This window comes from Kogia breviceps, chromosome 4 (assembly GCF_026419965.1).
Source record: "Kogia breviceps isolate mKogBre1 chromosome 4, mKogBre1 haplotype 1, whole genome shotgun sequence".
NCBI classification, from domain to species: Eukaryota; Metazoa; Chordata; class Mammalia; order Artiodactyla; family Physeteridae; genus Kogia; species Kogia breviceps.
This window is the reverse complement of record NC_081313.1, coordinates 166,781,527-166,800,333: the sequence shown is the minus strand read 5'-3', so window position 1 is coordinate 166,800,333 and position 18,807 is coordinate 166,781,527. Positions and strand designations below refer to the sequence as shown.

Here is an 18,807-nt window from a genome sequence, read left to right as displayed (position 1 = left end):
CGCGTGCCACAACTACTGAGCCCGCACGCCTAGAGCCCGTGCCTAGAGAAGCCACCGTAATGAGAAGGGCGTGCACCACAACAAAGAGTAGTCCCCACTCGCCGCAACTAGAGAAAGCCCATGTGCAGCAACAAAGACCCAGTGCAGTCAAAAATAAATTAATTAAAAATAGATTAATATATCTTTAAAAAAATTGTCAAATAATTTCACTAAAGTCAGCATCATTTTACAACTCAAGAACATACCCTTTATTACCTGTAAGTATTATACAAGATATCTAAACCCAATTCCTATGAAATTCTACTAAATATATACATTCAACCATTATCTAGTAGAAAGCATACAAGCAATATGCCAAGCATGTGGAGATGATAACAATAAAGAAGACAGAACAGTACTAACCCAAATTATAGTCTCTATGTTTTGCTAAGAAATAATTACAATGCAGTATAATAATCCTAAAAGAGGGGACAGAAACTTTCCCAGAATTTAAGTTAAGAAGGGCATCCTAAAGGATGGGGTATCTGATGTGAAAGAAAAGTAGAAGTTAGCTAAGTAAGGCAGGGAAGTGGAAGCTCTATTTTAAAAAAATAGTGTCCTAGGCAAAGGAAACATTTTTTTTCAAAGGTCCAGAATTGAAAGAGAATGCAGACTGTTAAAAGGAGCTGAAAAAAATTTAGTACACATAAAGTATGCAATACAAGTATGGAGTAGTGAAGCATGAAACTGATGACATACATAGAAAAGAGACTGGGAAGAACTTTAAGTCATACTCTATATGATCCAATTAAATGACATAATGCTTAAGAGAGCTTAGGAAAGTTCCTGGTACAAAATAAGTACACACTAAACATTATTCGCTTACTTTAACTTAATGCTCTCCCTTTTTTTGCCATAATCTGGAATGCTCTCACCAAAAAATATTTTCCATCTGGTCCTCCTTAGTTGGTTGAAAAACAGTATGTAGAGAACTTATAAATGTCTTAGACAGTCTGTTCTTTCATTTGTAAAATGGGAACAATAATACCAAACTTGCAGGCTTGTTATAAGACCCAGAGAGAATGTGAAGAGTTCCTAGAAGAGTGCCAGGGCACACAATAAGGACCCCAAAAACAGTTCCTACTAAGGCAGATCAGCAGACAAGCCAAAAAGAAAGAAAAGAAAAGTGGAAAGCTTTGGCTTCACTTCAAGGTTATGCAGTAGGAATGCCTCAGAAATAAAATCAACTTATTCTCTTTGAAAATAGGATAAGATGCACCAAAAATGTTAGAGTAAAATTAAAATAAAAGAATCAACACCAGTCTGATTATGTGTTTATTTTTTCCTAATATATAAGCAATTTCAAAAAAGAAAAACTTACCTTTTATAATTCACTTTTTTCACAATTACCTTATATTAAAAGTTATATACATACAAGAATCTTCGGAAAGAAAACGTCTCAAACCCATTGCCCTAAAACAATTGATTACATTTTACATAATTATTTCCAAGTGCTTTAACCACAATAATTTTAAGGCTTTTCCACTCCATATTACACTGTTCTGATTTAGGACCCAGACCAAATGGATATTAGATAAGCAATGTTTCAAAAGTATTCACTTTTGCAAAAGCAAAATAAACTCTCTGGGTACATTTAAAACAAGACAGTTTATCATAATTCAGTGTGTACCCTGTATAAATTTTATACCATGTAATTTTTGTCTGATTCTAATTTGTCTTACTGTCAACCTAAAACAGTTATATCTAGCTACTCCTTTTTCTCCCTAGTGGTCTCATTCAATGTCAGCTTAATTCTAAGAAAAATTTTTTGATGTTAATCCTGAATGAAAAAAAATCCTAAATGGTAATAAAATATCACAATGTATTTCACAAAGAAGGCATCAAATTACATCACCTTCTTAAAAAGCAAAGAAAATTTTACCTGAAGTAAACTAAAGGATGATCTTAACACAATCAAATACTTTTCATACTACTATACAACTACTATTAACAGAAAACCATAAATGAACTGAAGGTTAAGCTAAATTTCCCAGGGAAAAAAAAGCTCAGTTCAATAAAAAAGCTTATTCTAGAACTTAATCTCTTAACATTACTAATACAAACTATAAATCCAAAGGAGGTAAGAATATCCTTAGGACTTCCAACAGAGAAAGTTTTGGAAACAGTTATTATTCTAGGAAGAAAAGAAAAAAAAAAAAAACCTCATAGATCTTACTCAGTGTCCAAGTACTACTAAATATCTGGTTAGGGTTCACATAAATGCCCTCAATAATACCTTAGCGCCTTAAGATCAATTCATCTGAACTTGCTAATGCTAAACTTTCAATTACCATAGTAGAAGTGTTCCCTTCACTAAGTTATCTGTGGCCTCTCAAAGGCATGTCTTACTCTTCTTGTCCTCATCATTTATCATGTAAAAATGCCAAGGAATGAGTGGAAAATACACTGGAAATCACATAAATAAGTATCAAAAAAAAAACCCTCTGAACTACTAAAAGAGTAAATCGTATGTTTTAAACCTTGAAATACAATAAGGCAAAATTCATTAAGGTGTTTAAAATAATCTTAACTAATGACTAACCACATTAAAAATATTCACTAACTCTGCCGATCAATCTTCAAAGACAACAGTAAATCTAGGCATAAAACAAGCAATCTCACATTGCCTTCAATACCAATTGACTTCAATTGAACAACTAAATTTCTTATGTAGAAATTGCCCAAATATATCATTCAGCTTAAAGCTGTTACATGTGAAAACCTTTCTTCAACTTCAATAACATTAATTTTAATCTCTAGTAAAAACCTACCTTTGAGGTTCGCTGAAGTTGATCACCAACATATGTTTTACGAAACTGATCCAAGAACCACAGAATTGCAAGTTCTATTTTCTCATTAGAACACTGAGGCAATCCGGTATCCATTAAAGATATAAGCTGAAAAACTCTTTTCATGAAGGAAAAAAGAAGCTTCAGTAAAATTTCTTAGAGAAATACAATTAAAACATTTATCATCAATTTTACATAATATAAAAAGTGGAAAAATACAAATGCTTATAAAGAAAATAGTTTTAAAAATCATCTGAAATCCTACCATGAGAGATACTACACTAATTCCTTCTAGCCCTTTTTCCTAACACATGCACTTCATATACATGCATACAAACCTACATGGACATGCATTTATTATCTTACTAAACGTTTATATATAGATACATATGACATATACATATATAATATATAGATATAGTAAATATCTACAATTATAACTATTATATAAACACAGGTATTAACTTATATATTTATGTGTATATATAATATTTTAGTAAAAGAAGAATGATATTGAATGTGTAGTTTTGTATTTTACTTTTTCATTACAACATATTTTCATATAACTATATATTTTGGGGTCATATGGTTCAAAATACAAAAAAAAAGAGGTACACCCATCAAGCTGTATCACTTTCTTAATGAGTAATAAAAATTTTACCTGAAATAAATTACAAGATGATCTTAACAAAATCAAATATTTTTAATACAAGTATACAACTATTATTATCAAAAAATCATAAATGAACTAAAGGTTAAATTAAATTACCTAGAGAAAAAGCTTAATAGAATAAAAAGCTTAGTCTAGAATTTCCCCCCACCCCCAAATCCTTCTGTTATCTATTTTCATTAAAATTTTCCAGTGAATGGCTGCCAACTGCCTGGTGCTAACAAAATTAGCATATCATAATAAAATTTTTAAGAAACAGAAGTAGAAGTTCTGGAGGAAACAGCACCTATTTCTCTTTTTTCTCATTGTGCAAAGGTGGCTATGCCTAGCCCTAACCCACTCACTTTCTTCCATGTATGCACACAAGAACATACACACACACGCACTGTTAACAGTTTGTATCATTACAGAGACTTTTTAAATGTATGTATGACTATACATTCTCCTCCCAACTCTTTTACACATATGGAGCATACTACACTGTTATATTGTTAAACCTAGCTTTTTTCATTTAATAATATATCTTACAGATCTTTTCATGTCAGATATAAAGAGCTTCCTTATTCTCTTTTTACAGCTGCTGAACATCATTATATGAGCATACATTATTTTCATACTTTCCCCCACTGAGGGACACTAAGGTTGTTTATAATTTTTTGCTGTTACAAAAATGCTGCAATTAACAATCTTGTACACATCACTGCACACATGTTCAGTTACAATATACACCAGTAAAAGTCAAATTACTAGCTTAAAGAATATGAATTTACAATTTTGATAGCTATTACAAAATTGCCTTCCAATGAAATTGAAACTCCCATCATCAGTAAATGAGAGTGTGTACATACATATAGTTAATTCACGGTGATATTAAACTTTACAATTTAATGGAATCTGAAAAATGGTATCTCAGTGAAGTTTTAATTTATATTTCTCTCATGAATGTAATGTCAAAATTTTCCACATTTTTAAGTAATATATATGTCCTTTTGTGTGCCCTTTTTGCTCATATCTTTTTTTGATTTTTCTGTTGGGTCATTTTTTTATTGCTAATTTCTACAAATTCTTTATATTTTAGAAAACTGAGTCCTTTGCCTGTGATTGAGATGTAAATATTTTTCCCCACTTTTTCATTTGTCTTTTGACTTTGATTATGGTGTTTTTTTAATACCATGCATGTTTTTCTTCTTTTTCTTATGCAGAAAACCTTACCAATTTTTCTCTTATGGATTTTATATACTAACAAGGTCTTACCCAAATTTGAGGAGTTTTTGTCCCATCTTTTTACATTCACCTGTATGATACACTGAAATTAATCTTGAACCTATCTGGTGAGATATGGATCAACATTTTTCTGCAGATGGGTACCCAGCTGCTTCAACACCATTTCTTTCTTGTATAGTCTGTCTTTTGCCCATTATTTTGAATTACCCCCTTATCACATACATTAGGTCCATTTATACATTCATATTACTTCCTGGACCTTTTATTTTATTCCATTGAACTGTCTCACTAAACTTATCTTGCCCAATTATTTTTTTCATATTATTAAATAACTTTCCAAAACATTGTAAAAATTAAGGCTACACCAAATTTTAATGATCTCATTTTGAATACAAACTTACATTTCAGTGAAATATAACTACTCTCCTATTCCCTACCAGCAAAGAGTTCTAGGAACAAAATGTTAGGTTACAGCAAATGAACTTCTTTAAAAAACTTGGTATTTATTGCCAAAGTGTTATGAAATAATATTTTGGTAACCATTTTTATAGTTATTAATTCCTAAATTAAGCTACTTATTTAAAAGTACCTTCACTTACTAAATATCTTTAATGATATTAAAATTCATAAAGGAAAGCTTATAAAGATCAAATTTAAGAATGAGTCAACCAGGCTTGCTTGTTTTTCCTAAAAAGGTGTGTTTATTCTCTGATTTTGAAAGGAGGGACAAAGCTCACTTTTAAAGTCTGCGTATTTGTGAATGCACAGACTCCTGAAGTAATTTTTAGTTAAATAAATAGATACACACACCAAACTTCATCTCTGGATCCAGGTGATTTCTTAAGTGATTTAAAGCATATCCTGCTTTTAAATTCTTTATGAGTAGGACCTCCTTTTTCTTACTCTGGTTCTTTGTTGATTCTATGCAATTGCTTGTTTACTTTTTTTTTTTTTTTTTGGTGGTACCTGGGCCTCTCACTGTTGTGGCCTCTCCCGTTGCGGAGCACAGGCTCCGGACGCGCAGGCTCAGCGGCCATGGCTCACGGGCCTAGCCTCTCCACGGCATGTAGGATCTTCCCGGACCGGGGCACGAACCCATGTCCCCTGCATCAGCAGGTAGACTCTCAACCACTGCGCCACCAAGGGAAGCCCTGCTTGTTTACTTTTATTTCCTTTTAATAACATACATTCCAAACACCTGAGGAAGACATGAAACCAATAGCCGAGTTTGTTGGGGTGCCTTTACAACTCACATCAAGCTGGTGATTCACATTTGCTTAAGAGGCAATGCAAATGAATTGCAAAGGCACCCCAACAATCCCCAGCAGGAGAGTAGGAAAGAGTTCCCAGAAGGGTACATGTTCCATCTGTCAAATAAGCTTTGATAGTCGTACAAGAAGTTCAGCTGCAAGTGACTGAAATCCAAAAACAATGGCTTAAACAATATAGATGCTTATTTTTCTCTGAAGCAAAAATTCAAAGCAATGCTGGACTAGTTGGTGCTCCACGGTGTATCAGGGACTCAGGTTCCTTCCATCTTGTTGTTACACTTGCCTCCACTCACCCAATCACTTTATGGTCTAAGATGGCTTCTTCAGCTCCACCCATGTGCATATATGTTACACGTACCACGTTCACTTACATTCAATTGCCCAGAACATAATCACTTAACCATACCTAGCTGCAAGAGATTCTAGTAAATCTAGTCTCATTCAGGTGGCCAACGCCCAGCAAAACATTTCAGGTATTCTATTACTGCAGAAGAAGGAAAGAAGAGATACAAGACAACTAGTAGTCTCTGCCACAGTGCCCTTCAAAGATCTGTGGCCACCTCTAATAAGTGCATAAGACCAAAGCTTGTACTGTATATACAATATTCACTTGTGTTTCAATTTATTGTCCTACATTTATTTTTACCTTTATCTTAAATTATCTTTGGAGCATGGAGGGAATAAAAAAATAAATATTAAATAATTTTGATCCAAGTATAAGTACACCATTTCAAGTATAAAGAAATGAATTTTTGGATAATCAATTCTTTTATATTCCCCTTAATATCCAATTCCATAAGTATTTATTCAGTCAACAAATATTTGAAGGCCTACAATATGGCAGGTATATATAAGGAGTTCAGAATACAATACTGAGCAAAACATATATATTCTGAGTCCTCCAGAAATCTATAGCCTATGCAGGGAAAGACAGTAAAACAAGCAATAGGAATAAGGAATGACAACTGCTATAATAAACACTACAAAGAAATTAACGAGAGTTCCTAATATTCTAGGATGGAACAGAGCAGAGAGTGTCAAGAGAAAGGAGAAAGCATGTGCAGCTTTCTAGACGGGGGCGGGGAAAAGCACGGCTCATTTAAGAGCTGAAAAAAAGTTCTATACGGCTATAAGACAGTCAGTGGCACGAGATGAGGCTACTGAGACAGGCAGGACCCAGATTATGAAGAGCCTGATAAATCACATTGATTTTAATCCCAATAGCAATGAAAGTCATTGCAGACTTTAAGCAAAGCACAGACATAATCAAATCTTTATTTTAGAAATCCAGAGAGGAAACAAGGTGCCCACATAAAACTGTAGCATGAATCCGGGCAAATAATGACAGGAGTTAAAATAGCAAGGGTGATAGAAATAACTAGACTAATTGGGATAAGCAGAAGGTAGAAGTGACAGAATTTGATAACTATACGGATGCTGGTGAGAGAAAAAAAAAAGTTAAGGAGAAGTCCCAGGATTCAAGCCTAGGTAATTGAGTGGACAGTGATGAGACACACAAAAGAGAGTCAGGGTCGGGAGTGGATGGTAGAGATGAGTTTAAGTTTAGTCACTGAATTAGAGATACGTGTCGGACAAAACATGCAAGGAAAACAGTTCAGTAAGTGTTTGGAAGTCAGAAGGTAAGAATTACTAAAATAACACAAATCACTGAGCCATGCTGAGGGCTCAGTTAAGGTTAAAAAAAAAAAAAGATATCTTAGTTGGCAATGGTACCTATCTAAAGAAGTGTGCAATTTCTTTTATCTCTCGACAAATTAAGAGAAAACTCTGAATTCCTTCAGAGTTTAGGTTTTGCCAGGCAGATGAGATAAAGATACAGCAGTGAACAAAGCAGATAAAGCTTATTCCTTCCCTATTCTAGTGGAATAAACAAATAAACATCAAGAGGTAATAAGTACTGTGAAGAAAAATAAAGTAGGATAAGGATGTTATTTTGGATAGGGAGGTCAAAAGAGGTAGAGACATCTGGGAGTACTACATAAACATCTGGGAGAAAGCATTCCTAGCAGAAGAGAAGTACGAAGGCCCTAAAGCGAAAACATATTGGTAATACTCAATAGCAAGGAGGTCAGTGTATGTAGCTGAGTTGAATGAAAAGGGATAGGAAATAAGGTCAGAGAAGTAGCACAGTACACTTTGGGCTATGGCAAGAATTTGGAATTTGTTTCACGTGTGACAGGAAGCCACTGGAAGTTTCTTGTGTAGAGAAGAGGAAGCAACACTACCGGATGGGAAAGAAGTTGAAGTCATCTATATTACAGCAGGGTTTGGTGCAGAGAGCAAAACACTGAGCTAGCTGCAAAAGTTTTCAATGAATAATGAAGAATGATTGGGAGATGAACAAGTGAGGGCAACATGAAGAAACAGAAACAGAGGGTGGCCTAAATGAGAGGAATGAGCCGAAAAGAAGCAGCCACCAGCAAATTAGAGAGGATACAGGATAAGACAAAATCCCTGAGAAATCTCTCAAGAGGTTTACATTCTGGTCATGATAAATGAAACTGAACTGACTATAAAGTTATCTTTATTTAATCAGAATTGTGTGGCCTGAGCACAAATATACTTATTTGCTAAGTTAAAGCAGCATATTTAAAAATGTTAAAGTAACATGTTTTAAATATCATTATCACAATATTGAAAGTTTTTATGAATATCAACCTTTTTCTGATAAAATAACACATAGATTTTTGGCAGGAGCTTCTCAACTTCTAATTTGGTAGTGTCCTCCCAGGAGTTAAAAAGGTTATCATATAACAACACCAGAAGGCAATAGTATGACAGTTCTAGTTACCTGGAATTTCTCCATGTGAAATTGATATTTTAAAATTTTACACATAACATCTTTCTTATTTAATTTAAAATCTCAGTATGTTAAAACACATATATTTATGTTTTTTCTAGTCAAATTATGTAAGTCCTGGTACATACCCCACCTTAAATCTGCTCAGCCCTGTTTAACCACCCACCAACCCCACCACCACCTCTCCTCCTGTCCCTGGGCTCAACCACTTGCCTTGTAGCCCCAGTAAAGACTCGCACAGCTACTGCAGTTATAAATCCTCACTCAGGGGGAGGAAAGGCCTACCATAGCTCCAGCCAGCCCCTACCTCCAACCAACAGGACCAATAGTAGCTCTGGCTTCCCCAGCAGCTCCTCAAAGAGGCCAGGGAACACAACTAAGAAGTATGGAAAAGTTATACACTCCAGGAGATTTCAATCACTAAAAAAATGGGACGCAGAAATAAGTGAACAGATAAACCACTTGCCCTCAGTCCCCGTCCCCCCGCCCCCACCACCAAGATGGACTACTTTGAAGCACAGTTGTTCCATGTGGTCTCGGGAAACCTGTAAAAGTGAGCAACCAGGTGTGTAATGCACCACCTTCTATAGTTGATTCTCATTATTTATGGTAGTTATGTGCTGTAAAATGGCCGTAAAAACTGAATTAGCAAATACTGAACCACTGCTCCTAGAGGGAATACAGGAATAGGTTCCCAAGGAACTCTGGTCACAATATTTTCATCTACTAATCAACACATAACCTGTTTTATCTTGTAATCATTTTTCCTTCATTCTTTCTTCCCTGAAAATGTATCCTTTTCCCCACCCCACAAAAAAGTCTTAGCCCATAAACTTCAACTAAGACTCTGTTTCCTAGGGAAAACAGGCTAAACACAAAACAAATCTTACTTACAGCTAAATATGGTTGCCGCTTAAAGAAAAAATTAAAATTTTCTACTTGGCAGATACACACCACTTTTGTTTATTTCCTGTTATATATATTTTTCAGGAAAATAGTGCCAGTGGGAAATTCTCTACTTGATGATGAAAAACATTAAAATAAAATCAAATTAACTATAGCAAAAATTCTTCTTAATTCCCACTTTACTAAATTTGTAATGTTATATTAAAAGATGGTACAGGGGCTTCCCTGGTGGCGCAGTGGTTGAGAGTACGCCTGCCGATGCAGGGCACACGGGTTCGTGCCCCGGTCCGGGAAGATCTCACATGCCGCGGAGTGGCTGGGCCCGTGAGCCATGGCCGCTGAGCCTGCGCGTCCGGAGTCTGTGCTCCGCAACGGGAGAGGCCACAACAGTGAGAGGCCCGCGTACCGCAAAAAAAAAAATAATAATAAAAGATGGTACAGAAGTAAATTGTTCACTTGGTTTAAAATTAATCAAAGCATTTTGAGAATGTCCCAGTCATATTTTAAAGTGGTTTGATATTGGAAATAATAAATCTTATGAAAAACTAAAAATATTTATGTTCCATTCAGATTCAAATTTCATTGAAATGAGGTAAAGGTTGAAAAGGGTATGAAATGAGAGTGAAATCTCTATTCAAAATGGCAACAAATTTATTAAACAGTTAGGAATATATTTAAGAATAATTATGAGGGAGAATATCACACTAAAGACTTCAGTAGGGCGGTAGTGGTGTATAATAGACTTCCAAGATCAGTGGAAAAGAATGAAAGGCCTAGAAAAAGACATGAGAATTTTGTGTAAGATATATGCAGCATTTCAAATCAGTAGAGGGTGAGGTTTGACGTTAACTGGTTAACACTTGGAAATTTTCGAAAAAGTACATAACAAAATAAATGTTGGATATATTAAAAATTAAATATAAGAAGCTGAAACCATAAAACATCCAGGAGAAAATATAGCGGAATATTTTTATTATCCAGGTGTGGAACAACCTTCCTAAACATGAGCATTGAAAAAAATATGAAAGAAAAAATTCACAGATCTTAATATATAAATATTTAAAGCCAGCAAAAAAGCAATTTCTAAAACAAATTAAAACATATGGAGAAAATGTATTCAAAATGAATAGCAAAATATTACAATCTTTGATATATACCGAGTTCTCACGGATAGATTAGGAAAGATAATCATAAAAGAAAACCAGGTGAATGATACAATCTATATATAATAAAAAATCACAGGGCTTCCCTGGTGGGGCAGTGGTTGGGAGTCTGCCTGCTGGTGCAGGGGATACGGGTTTCTGTCCCTGTCCGGGAAGATCCCACATGCAGCAGAGCGGCTGGGCCCGTGAGCCATGGCCACTGAGCCTGTGCGTCGGGAGCCTGTGCTCCGCAGCGGGAGAGGCCACAGCGGTGAGAGGACCGCGTTCGGGTGGGGGTGGGGGGGCGGAATCACAAAGAGAAAAGAGAAATGGCAGGAAAAGGAATGGAAAAGAATGTTTGACACCACTTGTAAACAAAGAAATACAAATTAAAATGATAAAACCTTTGCCTATGAACTGGCAAAGATAAGAATCCTACCACCTAGTGTTCAATTGCAAAATTAAAAAAAAAAAAAAAACAATAGCCTCTCATGGCCTCTGGGTTCAGAGGATAAACTGGTACAACTTTTCCAGAAGGCCATTTGGTAATGTGTATTCAAAGTCTTTAAAGTGCTATATACTATTCAACCAGCTATTCAGCTTTTAGGACTTAACTCTAATAAAATTATTTTGATCTACATAAAGATATAGCTAAAAGCATATTCACCTTTATAATAAGGAAAAACTGAGAAACAACGTAAAATTCCCAAAGCAAGGACCTATTTAAATTATGGTATAGCTTAGAATATGTCATGTCTAGATAAAATGTTTATAAATAATTATTATGTTTGAGTTTTTAAAAAATAATTATTTGGGGGTTTTTTTTTTGGTAATATAGTGCTTACTATTTGCCAGGCATTGTCCTAAGCACTTTAAAATTATTTTAAAATTCTTAACTTACTTAATCCTTATAACAGCCCAAAATGAATTAGATATAGTACTAGTTATCCCCATTTTAGTTTAAAAAACAATATTATAACTTTTATTGGAAAAAAGTTGAAAAATACACATGTAATGTACATATACTCTCAAACATTAATTAAAAAGACTCAAAGATCTTTACCAAATGACAGTAGTTATTTCCAAATATATAACTTTCTTTTCATTTGAATCTTTAGTGTTCAACAAAAACATGTATTACTTTGTTATAAAGATGTTATTAAAAATGAATTAAAATATATGGAAAACCAGCTTACTCATATTATTCGTATGAATATATTTGACTATACTACTTATTAGAGATATGACTACTACAAATCACTTAAGCCTTCGTTTTCTCATCAGTAAAAAGGAAAATAATACCTTCTCCAAAAGACCAAGTACAAAATGCTTTAGCTCATAATAGCAGCTCAGTAACTAAATTTCTAAGTACTTAGTAAATTTCTGTAAATTATATGGCTACTACTTACCGACAAGATAATTCTCCATCCATAGCATCATGTTCATCTGTACTGGTATATGTTAATCTTCCTCCAACAACTGTCCCAACCAAGTATACCAGCCAGGCAAGACGTCCTAATATATAACAAGGAAAAAATCGTTTAGAAAATATTGATAGATTTAACAAAGCTTATTTTTCACAATATTCTAAAATTAGCCAAAGTTCTTCCAAACAAGTGATAAACTACTGTGAACTCAGTTCTTGACAGAGAAGAGTTGGATTTTAAGTTCACCAAGGTAGTATAATAGTGAAAATGACACGTTTTAGAGCCAGGTACAACTATGAATCCCAGCTCTACCAATCTGCTATGTGATCTTGCATAAGTTACTTACCTCTTTAGGGCTTAGGATTTTCATTTGCAAAATGGAGAAAATAATATCTACCATGAAGATTTGATTAACATAAATTTGATAACAAAACACCAAATGTTATGTCAACATCAAGGGCTGTTATTAAGTACCAGTATGATCCAATGACCAGTACCTTCTCTGAATAGTCAATATCATGATATTGTCTGATCACTTTAAAAATTGCCCAGGCTTGGAAGATAATGAATGGTAATACATTTACTCCCTTTACATGTTTATGCATAATTTTTTAAAAATCCAAAATTTTCACTACGCAAATTACATTGTTTGACAACCAGATTAACCTCACAGGCAGCAGTAGCAAAGGACTAAATAACTTTACAACAGTGGCACAAATGGCAACACCTTATAGTTTTCAGAAATCTTACTTTGGGGGCAGCCAAAATTGACTAATTTAGAAATGGAGGTATTTATTGAATAATTTTTGTTTAGGCACATTACTTTACATCTCTAGATTCATTGATCTATGTATTAAATTCTCCAGGATTTTTGAGACATTTATGAATAATTAACAACAAACCAATTAGTTTTCTAAAAAGAAACTGTTAATCCTGGGGACTGACTTTTCAAAGATGAGCTGGCTTTTTATAATACTAAAATCAATTATTTTTCTCTATTGGGAAACTTTTTCAAGTGAACTGAAGTGTTTTTTACAAGGTATTGAAAAGAGACTGTCCATGTTTGTTGGAAGACCTAGGAAGGATAAATAAATGTGGGAAGAAAAACACATTCTTCCTATATCCCTGTGGATTCTACCAGTCACTACTACTAATCAACAATTCCTTCAAACTTCTGGAGAGACATAAGCCTCTTGAGGTGACAAACTTCCTGTAAGGCAGAAATATAACCTGGTAAGTATACACATCCCTTAACCTATCACAAAGCCATAAATAAATCAGAACTGACTTAAGTGTGTAGCCTTATACATTACCAATGTAAAATAGAACACTAATTTGATCAAGTAATTCATAAAAGCTTAAAGATATGTATAATTAGTGAAAAAAGTAACAGAAAAAAAGGTCCATGTAGGAAACTGAAGATAGCAATATTAAGTTACCATATGCAGTTGAAATGTATTTTATGATCAATATAAACACCTATTAATAACATAATGCTCTCCCCTGATGACCCCGCTTCCTTCTGTGGACCTTCTCAAGTGGTAGCTGATTTCTCTTCCACACCTCTTGTAACTTGGGCCTTGAACTGAGATGTTCACTTGATGTTCCTCATCTTTACCTCCAGAACAGTCTCCTTTTTCTCCATTGTAAAAACACTCAGCTTTATATCCTATGTCATCATACTACCAAATTCTCTTTCTTATTGCAATTATCTACTCTCCTTCGGGTTGTTACTCTTTATTTTTTTGACCATGTTAGCTGTTGGTTCACTGCCACTCTTTCCAATTGTATTTTTTTTTGTCATAACCAGTAATGATTTCAATATCTACAAAAATGAATCTTCCAACTCCAACAATCCTTTTTTCTAATGAGAACCTCCACTCACTTGAACCTATCACCTAAACAACTTTACTGAAATATAATTCACATACCATACGATTCATTCACTTAAAGTATACAATTCAATGTTTTTAAATAAATTCACAGGGTTGTACAACCACCACCACATTCGTTTTAGAACATATTCATCCCTCTCAAAAGAAATCCTACTCTGTACCCACTCCCTCCAGTCCTAAGCAACCACTAATCTACTTTATGTCTCCTTAGATTTTTCCCATTCTATTTCATATGAATAGAATCATAAAATGTGATCTTTGTGACTGTCTTCTTTCACTTAGTGTAATGTGTAAAGATCATGCATGTTATAGCCTATATTGGTACTTCATTCGTTTTTATGGCCAAACAATATTCCATTGTTTGGGTATATCACATTTTGTTTATCTATTCCAAAGTTGATGGGCATTTGGGCTATTTCCACCTTTTGGCTTTGTAAATAATGCTTCTATGAACATTTGTGTACAGTTTTTAATGTAGATATGTTTTCATTTCTCTCAGATATACCTAGAGTTGGAATTGGTGGGTCATATGATACCTATATTTTAACATTTTGAGGAACTGCCAAACTGCTTTCCAAAGCAGCTGTACCATTTTATCAATACATTCCCACCAGCTATGTATGAAAGTCCAACTTCTCCAAATTCTTGCCAACACTTGTTATTATCTTTTTAATGTATCTGTCCTAGTGGGTATGAAGTGGTATGTTGTAATTCTGACATGTCTTTCCCTAATGACCAACAATGTTGAACATTTTCCATGTGCTTACTGGCCATTTGTATGTCTTCTTTGGAGAAATGTCTATTTAAATCCTCGGCTCAGTTTAAAATTGGGCTATTTATCTTTTTCATTATTGAGTTGTAAGAGTTCTTTATATATTCTAGATACAAGTGTCTTGTCAGACATATGATTAGCAAATATTTTCTCCCATTCTGTGGGTTGTTTTCATTTTCTTCATGGTGTCCTCTGACACACAAAAATGTTTAATTCTCATGTGGCACATATTGCTAATTTTTCCTTTGTTATTTCAGCTTTTGTTGTCAAATCTAAGAAACCACTGCCCAACCCAAAGTCATGATGATTTAGTCCTATGTTTTCTTCTAAGAGTTTCACAGCTTTAACTCTTACATTTAGGTCTATGATTCATTTTGATTTAATTTTTATGGTAGGATATAGGGTTCCAACTTCACTCTTTTGCATGTGGACATCCAGCTGTCCCAGCACCATTTGTTGAAAAGACAATCCTTCTATCATTGAACTGTCTTCCTACCACAGTCAAAAATCAACTGATTAGGGCTTCCCTGGTGGCGCAGTGGTTGAGAATCCGCCTGCCGATGCAGGGGACACGGGTTCGTGCCCCGGTCCGGGAAGATCCCACATGCCGTGGAGCGGCTGGGCCCGTGAGCCATGGCCGCTGAGCCTGCGCATCCGGAGCCTGTGCTCCGCAACAGGAGAGGCCACAATAGTGAGAGACCCGCGTATCGCTAAAAAAAAAAAAAAAAAAAAAAAAAAAAAATCAACTGATTACAAATTGGAGGGTTTATACCTGAACTCTCAACTACGTCTCACTGATCTAGTGTCTACCTTTACACCAATACCACACTGTCTTGATTACTATTGCTCTGTCATATATTTTGAAATCAGGAAGTGTGGGTCTTCCAACTTTGTTTTTTTTTCAAGATTATTTTGGATATCCTGGGTCTTCTGGATTTCCACATTAATTTAAGGATCAGCTTGTCAATTCCTGAAAAGAAGCCAGTTGGGATTTTGACAGAGATTACACTGAATCCATTAAGTCAATCTGAGGAATACTGCTTTTTTTTTTTCCCCCCCGGTACACGGGCCTCTCACTGTTGTGGCCTCTTCCGTTGTGGAGCACAGGCTCCAGACACGCAGGCTCAGTGGCCATGGCTCACGGGCCTAGCCGCTCCACAGCATGTGGGATCTTCTCGGACCAGGGCACAAACCTGTGTCCCCTGCATCGGCAGGTGATTCTCAACCATTGCGCCACCAGGGAAGCCCAATACTGCCTTCTTAACAATATTAAGTCCTCTGAACCATGACCATGATGTCTTCCAATTTATTTAGATTTTTGATTTAATAATGTTTTACAGTGTCAGTGTACAAGACTTAACACTTCTTTTGTAAAGTTTTTACCTAAGTAGTTTACTCTTTTTAACGCTATTGTAAGTTGACTTATCTTCATTTTTGATTGTTCATTGAAAATATGTAAACCCACCGTTGATTTCTATTGATCTTGTATCCTGCAACTTTGTTACTCTTTTATTAGTTCTAATAGTTTTTTGGGATCTGCCATTTTTTTCACTTTCTTATACCCTTCATGTCTTCTCTACCCTGCTTACCTACCTCCAGTTCTACTGTCAATCATTATAATCTCTGTCTTGCATACAATGTCAATTTCTCTCTTCCTCTGACATATTCAACTTACGAAACCGTAATTGTTTAAATCCAATTCCCCACCTACTCTTTGCCTATCCTCACACAGCTTAATGTACCTACAAAAAGATACAAGCATGTTGACTAGTCTCACTTTGAATGCACCTTCTCAGTCAGGTCTTACACAGCTATCCTATCAATTTTCAATACCTAGAGTATGGGAGTGTGTCTTTAAGATACCCATCAATTCCTTCCCTCCATGTATGCAATTGCCATCAGGAAGTGGAGTCTATTTTTCCAATCCTTTGTAAGTCTGGGCTGGACTGTGACTGCTTTGACTAAAAGAATATGATAGAAGTGACACTTATTCCAGTACTGGGCTTTGCCTTTAAGAGAACTGGCAGCTTCCTCCAGTCTCTCAGGGAATATTCACTTAGGGGAAGCCATTCACCATGTAAGAAGACCACATATCCTGAGACCTAAAGGCTAGTCGTGTAGAGAGACTACCTGGAGAGAGAAATGCACAACTATAGCCCATTCATCAAACATTCCAGCAAAGAGAACAGACTTATGAGTAAAGAATCATTCAGGTGATGCCAGCTGCAGCTGTCACCTGATTACAGCGCCTGAAAGGCACCAAAGGAGAACCATCCAGTTGAAACTTATCAATCCCAGAGAACACTGAGAGATAAGAATAAAATTGTTATTTGATAAACCACTAAGTTTGGGGCAAAAGATAACCAGAACACAATCTGCCAACATTTCATATCCACCTTTCCTGATTCATTATTTTTTTTAATTTTAGAACTTATCACTTTCTAACATAATATATATTTTATTATTTATCTTGCTTTGTTACTTCTCTATTCCAATAGAATGTAAACTGCATGATAGCTGTTATTTTTACTGTTTGGTTGTCTATTGCATATCCAGAGCCTGAGACAGTGCCTGGCATACATAAGTTATCAAATAGACACGGGTTATTGAATTAAGAAATTACAAAGAAAATACAGCATGAACCAGGCAAGAAGAAGTTAATAGCTTATTATCAATTTAGTAAACATTAAAATGTAGAGTCGTTGCAAGAAGAAGTTAATAGCTTATTATCAATTTAGTAAACATTAAAATGTAGAGTCGTTATTAAAAATGAATGTTAATGGTAGTTACATTTCTATTGCTTAAATAAAAGCAGCTTCTTAATGCACATTCAATGCAAGGTATGATCTAGTCTATCCTGCTATTTGCAAATTCATCCACTTGGTAAAATTTATTTGTAATCCCCCAAATCAATACTTGTGATCATTCATGGACAGATGCAGAACAGAAAATAATTTAAGTTGTCCAATGTTCACATTCCAAGATTAGGTAAAACAAAGCAATAATCTGCTTTCTTGTTTCATCTCTCATACTATAAACAACTAAGTATGCCTTTTTGGTATCTTTTTGGTATCACTATGTTTTTGCACTTTTGTGCCCCTTGTTTATAATTTTACTGTTTAAAATAGTCAGCAAGAGTAGTGCTAATGTGTTGCCTAGTGTTCCTAAGTGAAAAAAAAGCTATTATGTACCTTGTAGAGAAAATACACGTGTTAAGCTTCATCCAGGCATGGGTTGTTGTTCAATCTGTTCAATCTGTGAGTTCAATGTTAACAAATCAATGATATATATTAATGTAAAGTATCTTTAAGCAGGAACACATAACACAAGGTTATATGTTGATCAGTCGATGAAAATGTGACCAGAAGCCTGCAGGGACCCAACCTGTATTTCCCCTAGGAGCAATGGTTTAATATTTGCCAATTCAGTGTTCACAGAAACTTTATAGAACATTAAATACCAAATAAGGAGAATCGACTGTATTTCTCAGAATCTTACAAAGGTTATCATTAATAGATTGTGCTCCAATGTGTGTGGAGCGTACACATTTTATATAATTGATATGAATCTAAAACATTGTGACCATAATCTTTGGTGAATGTAGTATAATAATTTACCTGCCCTATGAGAGTCATTATTTTTTAAATATCTTACTACAAAATTATTTCTCAAAATCAAAAATATTATTTAAATCTAAATAATAACCTTCTTTATATATTTTATCTATTTAGATTCTTAGATACTAATTTTGCTTAAAGTAAGCTTCACTATTACTAAAAATAATAGCAAACATTTAAATAGTACTTAACATGCACTAAGTACTATTTTAAACATTATATGTATTATCTGTA

General features: G+C 34.7%; 1 protein-coding gene across 6 annotated transcripts in view; it reads right to left on the bottom strand.

Annotated features, from left to right (window-relative positions):
* RANBP17 (RAN binding protein 17) overlaps window positions 1–18,807 on the bottom strand; it is a 327,894-nt gene that overhangs the window by 241,899 nt on the left and 67,188 nt on the right. For all 6 annotated transcript variants that reach the window (XM_067032300.1, XM_059059844.2, XM_067032302.1 and 3 more), the window contains 2 exons: window positions 12,272–12,377; window positions 2,811–2,946 (listed from right to left, as the gene is read on the bottom strand). In XM_067032300.1, the coding sequence (XP_066888401.1) occupies window positions 2,811–2,946; window positions 12,272–12,377 (242 nt within the window). The remainder of the gene's footprint in view (window positions 1–2,810; window positions 2,947–12,271; window positions 12,378–18,807) is intronic.